The sequence below is a fragment of the Myxine glutinosa genome, chromosome 3 (genome assembly GCF_964187855.1).
Source record: "Myxine glutinosa chromosome 3, kmMyxGlut1.1, whole genome shotgun sequence".
Taxonomy (NCBI): domain Eukaryota; kingdom Metazoa; phylum Chordata; class Myxini; order Myxiniformes; family Myxinidae; genus Myxine; species Myxine glutinosa.
This window is the reverse complement of record NC_136263.1, coordinates 197322245-197336770: the sequence shown is the minus strand read 5'-3', so window position 1 is coordinate 197336770 and position 14526 is coordinate 197322245. Positions and strand designations below refer to the sequence as shown.

At 50.2% G+C, this 14526-nt stretch overlaps 1 protein-coding gene across 3 annotated transcripts in view; it reads left to right on the top strand.

The window, feature by feature from the left end:
* Positions 1-14526, top strand: part of ANAPC2 (anaphase promoting complex subunit 2) — a 36726-nt gene that overhangs the window by 4277 nt on the left and 17923 nt on the right. For 2 of the 3 annotated variants that reach the window (XM_068109521.2, XM_068109520.2), the window contains 8 exons: positions 1607-1997; positions 2246-2376; positions 6148-6287; positions 6961-7093; positions 8499-8676; positions 12456-12572; positions 13519-13636; positions 14029-14210. In XM_068109521.2, the coding sequence (XP_067965622.2) occupies positions 1607-1997; positions 2246-2376; positions 6148-6287; positions 6961-7093; positions 8499-8676; positions 12456-12572; positions 13519-13636; positions 14029-14210 (1390 nt within the window). The remainder of the gene's footprint in view (positions 1-1606; positions 1998-2245; positions 2377-6147; positions 6288-6960; positions 7094-8498; positions 8677-12455; positions 12573-13518; positions 13637-14028; positions 14211-14526) is intronic. The other variant, XM_068109522.2, reaches the window with a different exon arrangement.

Here is a 14526-nt window from a genome sequence, read left to right as displayed (position 1 = left end):
TCCTCCTTTGGTATCCATGGAAATCTCCATGCATGGCTGGCGGACTTCCTCTCTAGTCGTAGTCAACGTGTGGCCCTGAATGGGTTTCTCTCATCTCCTCTTCCTGTTCAGGCTGGAGTTCCCCAAGGCAGTGTTCTGGGCCCTGTGCTTTTTCTGGTCTTCATCAATGAGCTCTCTGACTCTCTTGAAAATCCTCTCTATCTCTTTGCTGATGACTCCACTCTCTGCAGCTCCATTCCTCATCCCTCAGATCGGCAGTCTGCAGCCTCCTCACTCTCTGCAGACCTGGACAAAATCACTGACGGGGCAAACAAGTGGAACATGTCTTTCAATCCTGACAAATCTCACTCTTATGATGTCTGTCCGAAAAGACCGACTGGACAACCCTCCCATCCACTTTCTGAATAATCCTCTCCAAGAAGTTCTGTCACTCAAGCTTTTGGGTCTCACTATCTGCCATGATCTTTCCTGGGAAAACCACATTTCAAATCTGGCCTCCAAAGCCAGTCGCCGACTGGGCATCCTCCGTCGTGCGAAGTCCTTCCTTGGCACACCTGAGCTCCTCACAACATTTAAGGCTTTCATCCGCAGCTCAATGGAATACTGCTCTCCCCTCTGAGCTGGTGCTCCTGCCTCACACCTAGCTCGTCTTCACGCTGTTGAAACCAAAGCGTTCAGAATCATTGGAATCTCCCGTGATGAAGCTACCTCCGAGGGCCTTTCACTTATTCACCGCAGGCAGGTTGGTGGTCTTTCTGTCTTCTACCGACTCCTCTCCGGCCTTGCTCCTCCAGCTCTCTCTGGGCTCTGTCCCCCAAATATTCCTAAAGGTCGCACAAGAATTGCCTGCAACCCTCTTATGGATAAACTGCCAAAATCAAGACTCTCTGCTCACCTTCACTCTTTCATTCCTCTTTTCTCCCGCCTCTGGAACAAACTCCCCCACTCCCTTCAATCCCACTCCTCCCTCCAGGTCTTTAAAACAGCTGTTCACCACCATCTCTTGTTTTCCCCCATCCAAAACCTTGATCTGTTCTACCCCCGCTAATTTCACCCTAAATTCTCTTTTTTGAAATACCAACTTCTTTCCTGGAAGTTCTTGGTGTCCTTGTGTTTATACTTCTCCAACCCCCCCCCCCCCTTCCCACGCCGCCTCCCCCCAAGTCCTCTCCCTCCCACACATTCCCGATGTCCCTCACAAATGTTGTGTTTATGTGCTTCCCCTTCTCTCCCCATCTTGTCTACCGCTCCCCTTTTTATACACTTTGTTTGTTTGTCTGTTTGATTTGTTTGTGTGATAAATGTTAGCTCTTTCACGAGCCTCGATTATGTATAAATAAAAAATAAAATAAAAAAGTGCATTCACAGTGCGGCCCAGACCTGGTGCGGTCTAGTCATTCACAGTGCGGCCCAGACCTGGCGCGGTCTAGTCATTCACAGTGCGGCATGGCCCAAGCGAGCTTCGCCCTGCACTAGCCCATAGGCCTTGCCTGCCTTGTAAGAGAAATTCTCTCAAGAAGATCCAATATAGTACTTCTCGGGATGTTTCTTGTTGTGGTATCGACTTCTCGCCCCTCCTCTCCCCTCCTCTCCCATCCTCCCCCAGACACCAGGCTCCCCGAGCGATGCGAAAACAGTATCCAAGAACGAGGATGCACGCTCTGCTTTGGGCGGGCTCGCTTGCTTTGATCTTCACTTGGCACTCGAGCCGTGGTACTTGGACAAGGTCCGAGCCTTTTTGCAACAGACTATTGCCCCAGATTTCTGGATTTCCATCGAGAAGGTTGTCAATTCAGATGAGGCTGTGCCCATGAGCAGTGTATGTGGACTCATCAACCAGGTGCAAGGAGGTGCATGCGTTGGCCTGCAACGTTGTCGTGATTTTCACCAAGCCTTCCGCAGCCTCAGTTCGAACTTGGAGCCTTTCATGCGTGGTCTTGACATCTTGGAGGGCTGGAGAGCGAACGGTCTTCTGCCTGCTGGAGCACATGGGCCAGGTGATTCAATGTGATACGTCATTGTTGGGTACTCTGATGATGTTGAACTAGTTTCTCACTGAGAACATGACCTTGCATTGGATTATCTATTTTTTTTCAATGATATCCATTTCGTGTTGACTTGCTCTGGAGTAATACACGGCCAAGTTGCTTTCATTGTTTCACCACCATGTACATTCGAGTAGAGATTGATGTGTCGCTGGTGCTGTGAGTACCTTGGGTGAGTCTGATGTATGTCTGCCATGCAGGGTCGTTGCACGATCACGTCCTGATGCTGTTGAAGGCCTTGGTGTTCTGCCGCTCATCACCCGAATTCCTAAACCTTGCCCGGGATGTTTATAACAGATTCTTCATAGCATTCTTACACCAAGACCAAAAGGTGGGTCTTTCACCATGGAGCATGTCAGTCATTGTTGTTACCTCCGCCAACAAAGATAGACAGAGGTTATGTTTTCACATCCGTCTGTCTCTCTGCACGTCTGTCTGCTTGTTTGTTTGTGATCAGGATGTCTCAAAAATTATGGATGGATCCAGACAAAACTTGGTGAGCATGTTGGGTATGTGACAAGGACGATTTGATTATACGTTGGTGAAGAGCCGGATCTAGATATGGATACGATATTTTTTTAATTTTTAAGTGATTATATTTATTCACCATTGAAAGATTGGGCCAAAATGATATATAGCATGATTGTGTATGAACCACCTATAGAGGCTATTTTTCCACGCAGAGCAGGGGTTGGCCTATTTTGGGCATTGTGGTCCCCTTTTTGAAGCAATGTTTTATGTCCAGATGCTCTTCCTGCCACCAACCCTGTAAGTCGCCTCTTGCGACGCACAGGAAATTACCAGTGAACTGGTACTCAATTTGCCGACTTCAGAAGGATGACAGGCTGAGTCAACCCTCCTGGCGTAAATTCAGCGATCGACCGGGATTCGAACCCAGGATCCTAGTGTTACGTGGTCCCCTCGGTGAATACCTGGTCTCGGTGACCCCCGGACCGTGAGAGGAACTTCGCCAGAAAGTTGTATTATATATGCGCTTTCGCCACGCAATCCATATGAATTCCACCCAAGAGAAAACTGATGTTCAAGGATATATTTCAATGGTAATGATACCATACAATTTCAATGATACAATCACGGATATTCCCCGAGCAATCAACAACAAACAACCATCAACAATTCCCAATCCACAATCAATTCCCTATATGATTAAGATGGCCATCTTATATATGTGTGTCCACTTCTGTACTCACGACCCCCTTTTGGTCTCTGCCCCTCACAATGTCTCTGGGCCCCTCCTGACCGAGATGCTGGTCGGCGTCGCCGCACTCGGGCGGTTGAACGAACCCCGGGTGGACGTGTTTCCACCGGGCAGGTATCGTACCAGGCACCGCGGCTGCAGCCCCTCGTGGCCACGCGAAGCGGGTACGGTAAAGCAAGCCAAAAGCCCCACGCCGCTTGCAAGGCGTGTTAGGCCCCAACGTGCGACCCGTACGCGTCTGTTTAGACGGTGCCGCGAACGGTGCCAGACGCGGGGTCGATGCACGGCCCCACGTCAACTTGACGTCTCCACCGGGTAGGTACACGTCCCGGTAACTCCTCTCGCCAGACGGGCTTCGGAACGCCGCTTTTCCACGCAGCGCAAGGTCGATCCCACCTTTCGTCGGAGCGGGGCGAGGAAGAAGAATACTCGTCGCTTTTCTTCCTCGTGTCTTTTCCTCTTCCGTTTCCGGACTCTTTTCAGAAGGGCTCCTGACCCTCCAACCACAACAACCCTTAATCTATTACACCTGGATAAGCAAAGACCTGAATGGTAATTCACCTACATTCACATAAATATGTAACACTAGGATCCAGAGCTGGCACCCTAACCGCTTAGCCAACACCAGGCTCGATTGTGGATGAGTTGTGACCAAACTTGGTGGATGAGTGTTGGTTGACAAGAACAAGCATTTCCAATTTAGTTCAGGTCCTGATCCAGATCCGACCTATCAATAGGATATAAAACGTAAACTGTTCAGCCAGGCGGAGGTATGCGCTCTACCGACTGCCATTATAGTTACAATTTTTATTTCATCGATCCTAAAAATTCCTTAACAGCTATCTTTTTTTTTTTTTTGCATCATTGTTTGTTTTGAATGAGGATAAGAGGGAATGGTTGTTTGCGCTTCATAGTTGATATCTGCCATGCCATCTGCAAGTACAAGTTCATATAAACTATATTGTGTTCCGTTGTCTCTTGCGCCGTTCCGCCGTCTCCTGCGCCGTTCCGCCGTCTCTTGCGCCGTTCCGCCGTCTCTTGCGCCGTTCCGCCGTCTCTTGCGCCGTTCCGCCGGCTCTTGTGCCGTTCCGCCGTCTCTTGCGCCGTTCCGCCGTCTCTTGCGCCGTTCCGCCGTTTCTTGCGCCGTTCCGCCGTCTCTTGCGCCGTTCCGCCGTCTCTTGCGCCGTTCCGCCGTCTCTTGCGCCGTTCCGCCGTCTCTTGCGCCGTTCCGCCGTCTCTTGCGCCGTTCCGCCGTCTCTTGCGCCGTTCCGCCGTCTATTGCGCCGTTCCGCCGTCTATTGCGCCGTTCCGCCGTCTCTTGAGGCGTTCCGCCGTCTCTTGCGCCGTTCCGCCGTCTCTTGCGCCGTTCCGCCGTCTCTTGCGACGTTCCGCCGTCTCTTGCGCCGTTCAGCCGTCTCTTGCGCCGTTCAGCCGTCTCTTGCGCCGTTCCGCCGTCTCTTGCGCCGTTCCGCCGTCTCTTGCGCCGTTCCGCCGTCTCTTGCGCCGTTCCGCCGTCTCTTGCGCCGTTCCGCCGTCTTGCGCCGTCCCGCCGTCTCTTGCGCCGTCCCGCCGTCTCTTGCGCCGTCCCGCCGTCTCTTGCGCCGTCCCGCCGTCTCTTGCGCCGTCCCGCCGTCTCTTGCGCCGTCCCGCCGTCTCTTGCGCCGTCCCGCCGTCTCTTGCGCCGTCCCGCCGTCTCTTGCGCCGTCCCGCCGTCTCTTGCGCCGTCCCGCCGTCTCTTGCGCCGTCCCGCCGTCTCTTGCGCCGTCCCGCCGTCTCTTGCGCCGTCCCGCCGTCTCTTGCGCCGTCCCGCCGTCTCTTGCGCCGTCCCGCCGTCTCTTGCGCCGTCCCGCCGTCTCTTGCGCCGTCTCTTGCGCCGTCTCTTGCGCCGTCTCTTGCGCCGTCTCTTGCGCCGTCCCGCCGTCTCTTGCGCCGTCCCGCCGTCTCTTGCGCCGTCCCGCCGTCTCTTGCGCCGTCCCGCCGTCTCTTGCGCCGTCCCGCCGTCTCTTGCGCCGTCCCGCCGTCTCTTGCGCCGTCCCGCCGTCTCTTGCGCCGTCCCGCCGTCTCTTGCGCCGTCCCGCCGTCTCTTGCGCCGTCCCGCCGTCTCTTTCGCCGTCCCGCCGTCTCTTGCGCCGTCCCGCCGTCTCTTGCGCCGTCCCGCCGTCTCTTGCGCCGTCCCGCCGTCTCTTGCGCCGTCCCGCCGTCTCTTGCGCCGTTCCGCGCCGTCCCGTCGTCTCTTGCGCCGTCCCGCCGTCTCTTGCGCCGTTCCGCCGTCTCTTGCGCCGTTCCGCCGTCTCTTGCGCCGTCCCGTCGCCTCTTGCGCCGTCCCGTCGCCTCTTGCGCCGTCCCGTCGCCTCTTGCGCCGTCCCGTCGCCTCTTGCGCCGTCCCGTCGCCTCTTGCGCCGTCCCTTCGCCTCTTGCGCCGTTCCGCCTTCTCTTGCGCCGTCCCGCCGTCTCCTGCGCCGTCCGGCCGTCCCGCCGTCTCTTGCGCCGTCCCGTCGCCTCTTGCGCCGTCCCGTCGCCTCTTGCGCCGTCCCGTCGCCTCTTGCGCCGTCCCTTCGCCTCTTGTGCCGTTCCGCCTTCTCTTGCGCCGTCCGGCCGTCTCTTGCGCCGTCTCTTGCGCCGTCCCGCCGTCTCTTGCGCCGTCCCGCCGTCTCTTGCGCCGTCCCGTCGCCTCTTGCGCCGTCCCGCCGTCTCTTGCGCCGTCCCGCCGTCTCTTGCACCGTCCCGCCGTCTCTTGCGCCGTCTCGTCGCCTCTTGCGCCGTCTCCTTGTCTCTTGCGATGCTCCACCATGTTTCACACCTTGGCTGTTGTTCACCCATTTCTGAAGGTGATGATTCATCATTCCGTGATTTAACTCTCTATCCTCATTACATGCACCTTAGGGGAGTTCTCAAGGTTTTCCGAGAAAGTCCGATGGGGAAGGCAAGGCCGATGAGCCTTTTTCACTTGAAGAGCAGACTGGATTGGAAGTGTGCTGCTGTGATGAAATCATGGGCATCTTTCACTCCCTCAATGACATCTTGTGAGTGTTATGTGTTTTTTTTTTGGGGGGGTGGGGGGGGGGGGGGTTTGCAATGATGTTCTTGCGGTTGTGTTAAGTCACCGTAGTTTTTGACGTACAAGTCGATACTCCCTCCCACCCCCACCGCCTCGACTTGTACTCACAATCTATGGCTTAAGACTGCCGATAATAATGCTTTAGTTTGTTTTAAATATTGTACCTCTATATGATAACAAACATGTTGGAAATCTCTTTACATTTCTAATTTATCTGAAATGTCATCCCACAAAGTGGTTCAAGTAATATGGACAAAACAGCTCATTAATATTCACGACCCTGAAAGTACCGTAGACAGCGATGGATTTGTTGTGTGTCAGAGAGGAATTAACACCTCCATTATTTTAACTGACAGTTTTGTTGACTGCCGTAGTTGATCTAGCTTCGTCTTGTACTCCAAATCGATTTAACGATGAAGGAAAGAAAAATGAGAAAATTTGCCTGTGCTCCACATCGACATCGACGTCAGAAAATATGTTGAGTGTATTCTTCGGTCATCTGTTTACTTTTGGGTCTAATGGTGCAAGCAACGAAATGACCTACAGACAAGGCCCATCTTTCTCCATGGGCTGAAGCCATTTTGTGTTCGGATTGGTTAACCGAGCACGTGCTCTGATTCGAGTTTGTGCATCCACAGGCACGGTTTGCAGCTGCTCGAGCGTGTCGGTGCGGAGGCAGCAACGGCGGTGCTTCAGAGCACCATTGCTTCTCGCGTCGAGTCTGCCTGCTGTGGCGAGTATGAACAGCCTTTCCTCAGCCGACTCGAGGAGGTATGCTTGTGCATTTATTTATTTTATTTTTTTGAAGATATTTAATTTAGGATTTTTTTTTGTTTTGTTTTGTATCTGCAAAATTGAGGCTCATCGAAGAACGAGGTGATTGGGAAGAAAAAATGGTAAGGCACAAACAGACAAAGGGTCAGTGGGGAAACCAGCAGAAGAATGAATGAAATGATAAAAACGCTCTACTCGGCCTGGACAAAGATGTGCAAATGCAAAGGTACTCGACAGATGTGCAAGTGCATTATATCAACAAATCGACACCAACAACAATCACCAAAAATAATGAAATGGGACCACTGGAATAGGTATCCACAGCTTTTCAAGACACTCTCAGAGCAGAGGTCATTTCTGTTTGTGAAGGAACCTGGTGCTGTGTGGTCATTCGCAGATTCCAATTGTATGAAGTTTGCAAAGTCTGAAATGTATTGTTATGGGGTAGCAGAGTAGCTGTTTTACAGCTACCTCAGGGAATAACGTCCCTGCCGTATACGAGTCTCTGCTCAGCTTTCTCCGGCTGACAGTACTTGGTATGGGCCCCTTGTCCATGTCAGGGACCCGCACTGCCTTGGGGGTTAGCCTCTTTAGGCTAAGGCTATGCGAAGGACATTCAGATGTCAAACTGCACCTGTAGGTCAGCCTGAGTGGTGCTACATCGTGAAAGTCAGTTGTGGCACAAATTTAGGCATCATTGCGCAGCATCTGCAGACACCTGTGTCCACTTTGGACTTCAATGGCAGCCGTCGTCATACCGACGACCTGGCCAGTCTGCTGGACAGTGTATCAAACTTCACGTTGCATTTACTGCACCTGCAGCCAACGACGCTCGAAGTCATAGAGAGTGGGAGAGGGATAGCACACACCTCTATCACCTTAATCGCTTCTCTGTGCAGGTTTTTCCATTCATTGGCACCTGCCCACCTGCTCACCACCCATATTTATACAGCCATCGCACAACACATCATGCTTAGTGAGCACGCCAACGAAGGGAAGAGATTCGTCAAAAGTGACGACTCGCACCATCCATCCATTGTTGTGGAGTTACACCTTACAAATGATTTGTCTTTTTGTATTTTCCCCACAACTGAGCTGTGATCGCCCAACTTGCTCGGCTCTCGGATGAACCCAATGCATTTGATTCACTTCATGCTGCTGGTTTGCCTCTGCTACTCCGTCAGTGTTTCGAGCAGCCACCCTCTGTCATTTAACTCTTTCACGTGCCTAGACTTCTGAAAACCCCCCAAAAACATGGGAACGGCCAGTTCCTCACCCTACAGAGAAGTTGTATGACTTACTCCATTCATCTTTGGAATTCTCCATTAGTTTGATGGCAATATGTCTTGCCTCCTGGGTTGTAACGCTGCCGTTGTCCTTGTCACCATCTGTGTTTTTCCAGTGGCTGGAGAGTAAGGCTCTGTGCTGGTTGAGGAGCGTGCTGGCGGGGCCCGAGCGAACTCGCCCCATCGCAGGCCACGCTGAAGCTTCGCTGGGTCGCTGGTTACCTCGCCTGCAGCACTTCCTGTATCGTGTATATGCGGAGATGCGTGTCAAGGAGCTTTTCAGTATCATTCGAGGTTTGAAAACTTTTAACTTCTTCAGATGCTGAGCTTTGTTCAAATTTTGTGTGTCCTCACAATACAACAACAGGCATTTTAAGTCCATTTTCCCTGCTACAACAGGGGTTAGCCTTGCAAGCCCCATGCTACAGTGGGGCTTAGCCTTGCGAGCCCCATGCTACAGCGGGGGTTAGCCTTGCGAACCCCATGATGATCTTGTCCATTTTGCCCTATTTTCTGCATCTCCCCTTGTTAACCCCCTTGCCCGCATTTCTTCTTCCACCACCTTTAGCCAAGTCTTTCTCGGTCTTCCCCGTCCTCTACTTCCTTCTACATTCATTTCCATCACTCTTCTCAACCAGTCACTTTCATCCTTCCTCAACACATGACCAAACCATCTCAACCTGTTTCTCTTCACAGCATCAATCACAGGCTCGATTCCCATCATCTTTTGCAATTCATCATTTGTCTTCCTCTCTCTCAACGATACTCCGCACATCCACCGAACCATTCGCATTTCCACCCTTTCCAGCCTTCGTTGCTGCTCTACGTTCATTACCCATGTCTCGCTCCCATAAATCATAGCACTTCTCACACTTGCAGCATACACCTTTCCTTTCACCTTCAACCACACTCCCCTCCTCGTCAGCACGCCACTCAGTTCCCGAAACTTCTTCCATGCAGAGTCACAATGTTGAGGCAAATCTGTTTTTAATGTATTGAAATAAAGTATTGTCGCAGGCTTGGGGGTCACTGCTTCCCAAAAGGCGCACTCTAATGGCCAAGCCCTTAAATAGGTGGCAGCGACTCCGAGTTATGACCAGGATTCTGAACAGTTGGAATAATCAGTCTGTTTAACCACTTAATAGGGAAACTGGGCTCATGCCCGTGTTGGTGACAGAAAGCCAACTTATCAATTTGCACTTTGCTTCTATTACGCAAGATACCTTAAACCCATTAACTAAGCAAAACATCACCAAAATATGTCCAAGTAATCTCCAAACTCTGAAGCCAGAGTAGCCGTAGTATGCGAGCTTGTTGAGATTCTGAATCAACCACTGATCAACTTGGTGGTGTCGTGAGCAGCAGGAGCAGAAGTAGGCATTGCAAGTTGTGTGCAACGCAGTTATCTGTTTCTGTCCATCCACCTCTTATCGCTGCACCCATCCATCTCTCCTTTCTTGTTTTCTTTCTGGTGATATCATATCCTGAAGGGGGATTCACACAGATAAGTACATTGCGAGCACCCTCACCAATGTCTCCTCTTTGATCTGCACCCTCCGTTTCTCCGCAGCATCTGCTTCGCCTCGGTCTAGTTCACACATCTCTTTGTTGCATGCCTCATTACCCCATGTGTGCAAAGCGAATAACTAGGTTGAACAATTGGTTCACCCTGTCTGTCTGCCCATCTCCAAACGTCAGTTTATCATCGAGGAACACCTTAATTTCAATTGAATGTTATATTTTGAACACAAATCGGAACACGAACACCTGGACTTTCGTGGTACTTGATCTCTGAATTTGACCCGATCGCGCATGCGCAGCGAGGAGTGAGATAATTTATTTTGGTCTGTCTGCCTGTCTGTCAGTCGAACAGAATTTAAAATCAGGTTGGTTGTGTGATAAGGATTGATTGATTAGCTGATTAGTTGGTGAGGATCTGGATCCGACACTGGAATTTTAAGTGATTTTTCACAGTTAAGAGATGGGGCCAAAAACAATATTTACCATGATATCGCAAAACGTTGTGGATGGATCGTAACAACTTGGTGGCCAGTTTGGGTGAAAGACAAGAACAAACGCATTACATTTTGGTTCAGGTCCAGGTCCAGATCCAAATGTGGACTTTCAGTGGGATACAAAATGTAGTCTTCAGCCTGGTGGACGTATACACTCTACTTAGTGTTGTTCTAGTTACCCTCACCAGAAGAGAGGGTATTGTATTTGAGGCCGTTTGTCTGTTTTTGTCTGCCTGTCTGTTTATTTGTTTGTCCACACAGAATAAATAGGATTTTCTCTGCAACCGTTGGTCCGATTGCCAGGAAATTTTCACCATAGATGCTCCTGCTCCTGTATAATTTTTTTGATGATAATTATGACGTCGTAGGTCACGTGGTATGGGCACCATATTGGAAAAACCGAAAAACTTTGCACCTCTATATCTCCGAAAGTGCTGCATAGATAAAATTGAGACATGGGGAATCTATATAAATAAAACTGTGTGTGTGTGTGTGTGTGTGTGTGTGTGTGTGTGTGTGTGTGTGTGTGTGTGTGTGTGTGTGTGTGTGTGTGTGTGTTACCGATAGACTTAAACGGAGAGGCTCACGTCCTTGATTTTTGGCATAGACATGACCATTGGGCCTGGGAAGGACATGGCCTACCTAAAAATGACCTTCGATGACGAGATCTATATTTTTTATTCATATTTAACTTAGCGCATTTCAGCGAGGAACATTATACACTGAATCTCAGCCTGTGCCAGAGCAGCTCGCTGATTCGCTCAGAGCGATCACGTGATGTTCCATCCTCGCCGCCAGACTCGCTCACGTACTTGATTTTTGGCATAGACATGGCCATTGGGCCTGGGAAGGACATGGCCTACCTAAAAATGACCTCCGATGACGAGATCCATATTTTTTATTCATATTTACCTCAGCGCATTTCAGCGAGGAACATTATATACACTGATCTCAGCCTGTGCCAGAGCAGCTCGCTGATTCGCTCAGATACGGCTTCTTCTTCTTCCTGATCAGCATCACTCTTACCTCAGAAACATGATGGACACCACATTCACCCCATTCACCTGCCAGCATATATATGAACCCCCTTCCTCTCCTGCCTCCCACCTCCCTCCTCCCCTCCCCTTCCCCCCGTCCTCCCCCTTCCCCCCCCCAAGCCCCCTCTCCTCCCATCTTCCATCCCTCCCTCCCACCTCCCCTCCTCCTCCCTCCCACCTCCCCCTCTCCTCCCCCCCATACCTCAACCCCCTTCCCTTCCCTCCCCTCCCACCCTCCCCTCCACTTCCCCCCCTCCACTTCCCCCCCTCCACTTCCTCCCCTCCCCTTTCCCGCCCCCTCCTCCCCCACCCGGCAACGCCGGGTACTTCTGCTGGTAACATATGTTTATGATGATGTCATCGGTGCCTCCATTATGACGTCATAAATCGACAAGTACCAAACATCATCCGATCAAGATGAAATTTATTGAGCGTCATTTATGGATAAATTGGTGGAGAACAAAAATAATGATGTCATCGGTCACGTGGTTCGGCCACCATATTTGCTTTAACACAAAAAGCCTTAAAAACCACTAAAAACACGTCCTGGTGAGGGATTGCAATCTCCAATTGCTCTTTCTTGTTTCTCATTGCATTTTGTGGGGTAATGGTTAGAGTGTCCGAGCTGAGTCTTGGAATTCAGAAGTTTGAACCTGGCCAAGTCACACCAAATACTTTTATAAATGGTATTCTCTACTTTCTTGCTTTTGCTCAGCATTTAAAGGCTAGAGCATGGGAAAAGCCCATATAGGTTGGCATCCATAGAGAAGAGGAAATTCCTCCTTGATTGCCCCCATTGAGTTCAGAGAGGAAAGCGATGTCAGAGTGTCGCTGGTACCCAGAATGCTCGGAGGTGACATCACTTCCCCCAATGGCTGTTTGTGTGAAAGTCAAGTCTGGTGTGTCATGTATAGTCTGCATGCGTGTGTGATTTGTGTCGCAGCTCATCCACGAGCCTTCGAGCCTAAAAAAAAAAAAAAGCAGTACGTCTTCATGCCTGGTCACCACACTTTGTTCCTAGATTACCCGGACTCCCAGAATGCCCTGCAGGAATTGCACCAGTGTCTGGAGAAAACGGGCCAATGGCAGCTGGTTCTGACTCTACGTCAGGCCCTGGAGACGCGGCTACTGCACCCCGGTACGGAGCGTTTCGGCAGCGGAAGGACGCCGGTGGGTTTGGCAGGTTTTAGCGGAACATCCTGTTCCGTCCTGTGATAATTGTTGATCCTGATACGTGTGTTGATGTGTGGCCTCTAAAATTGAGAGTGATGTTGATGTTGTGTGGCCTCTAAAAATATACTTCTTGTTGTTGTGCATTGTAAAAAGGGACTACTAATAAAAAGGAAGAGAAAATTGCATATATATTGTGAGCCCGTTATTGAACTTGTTTTCCGTTTTTGTGACGTCATACGTTTGCGCCTGTTTGCTTCATGGACCTGAACCCTTTCTACTTGCACAGTGGTATTGGTTCACGAGTTATCAAGTGACCACTATATTCGTGTGTGTGTGTGTGTGTGTGTGTGTGTGTGTGTGTGTGTGTGTGTGTGTGTGTGTGTGTGTGTGTGTGTGTGTGTCCAGCATAACTACCCGATGATATCATCCGATCTTGATGAAACTTCGGTGGGAGGTTGATATCATGATCTAGTTGTGTCCTGCCTCGATTAGGCGTATTGCGCCCATTGTGGGCGGAGCCACGCCCAAAAAAGATGTCTTTTTAGGGGGTAATCGAGTTCAAGCTACAACTTCTCCGAGGGAGTTGGTGGAATCTGACAGGGGTTTCGATATTTGGTGAGGCGAATGTCATGTGTCTAGCCCCACGGAGCTCGAACTTTCTTTTTTTTTTTTTTTTTTTTTTTTTTCATTTCATTTTTCACCGAATTTTCAGTATTGTGCAGCTAACTAACCTCAAAACTGATTGTGCATTATTTTCTATCTCATTTCAAGGTCAGTAACCTTCGTTTTGACATTTCCAGGCCTGGCCTGTCCGGGCCTGTTTCGGTTATAGTCCGTCCTTTGTCATTGAATATCGCTCGCTCGTGAACCATCGTCGTCTCCTGACTTGTTCATTTTTGTATTGCGGACAGGTGTGAACACCGATGATATTATCACTCTGTACATCTCGGCCATTCGTGCCCTCACTCATCTGGATCCATCCGGAGTGCTGCTCGATCGTGTCTGTGAACCCGTTCGCAAGTACCTTCGGTAGGGGGTCTACGTTGACCGTGGCAAGGATTGATAATTTATTTTTGTGAAGACAAAATAAGTGCTGTTCCTCACCTTGAGCAATTTGTTTGGCACCTTTTGCATTTTGCAATTGTTGGCATTTTCTGGTATAGTGGTGCACACAATTAGTGTTGCAAAAACCTCCTGCAACATTTGCTGAACAGTTCGGAACATCTGGAAAGCTCTTGTGAATGTGTACGTGGTCTGGTCCTAGTAGAGACCCAACCACAATGACCCAGTCCATCTGAGGCACATTAAGCATGTAGAGTCGCTTGTTTCTAGGGATCGAATCGCATATTAATATCTCCATCCTTCATCGCATGATTAAACTAAAAACAAGTTAATTTGATGAACTCTCGCGTGGTTGTGAGGTGCCGTGAGGATACAGTGCGGAAGATCGTTGCTGGCCTGACTGAAGACACCGATGGGCCGAGCGAGCTGGCGGGCGAGCTGGCCCGTGGAGAGCCCATTGAACTCGATCAAAGCTCGGCCAGCGACGACGATGCAGAAGAACCAGAAAGCTGGAAACCACAACCGGTTGATGCAATGCCAGGTTTGTCTTCCATCGATGCGACGCCAGACGTGTCTTCCCATTGACGTTTTCACCATCCATCCTCGTGTATTGCGGCCAAAATACGAAGATGTATCCACCCCCGCGTCTTCCGTTCCTTGTTATCCAATCCCTGGTCTTATTGTTATGGTTCCCAGACGGAGGCGAGGCATTAAGTGTTTCGTCTTCATGTCCGTGTCACACTTTTTGAAGAACATTTTTTTCCTTTATTTAATTTTTTTCATCACTTGTTATTTCAATTTTCAAATTTCTTTTTTTCAAATATTTAATTTCTTTTAATTTATGTGATTTAAAAAAA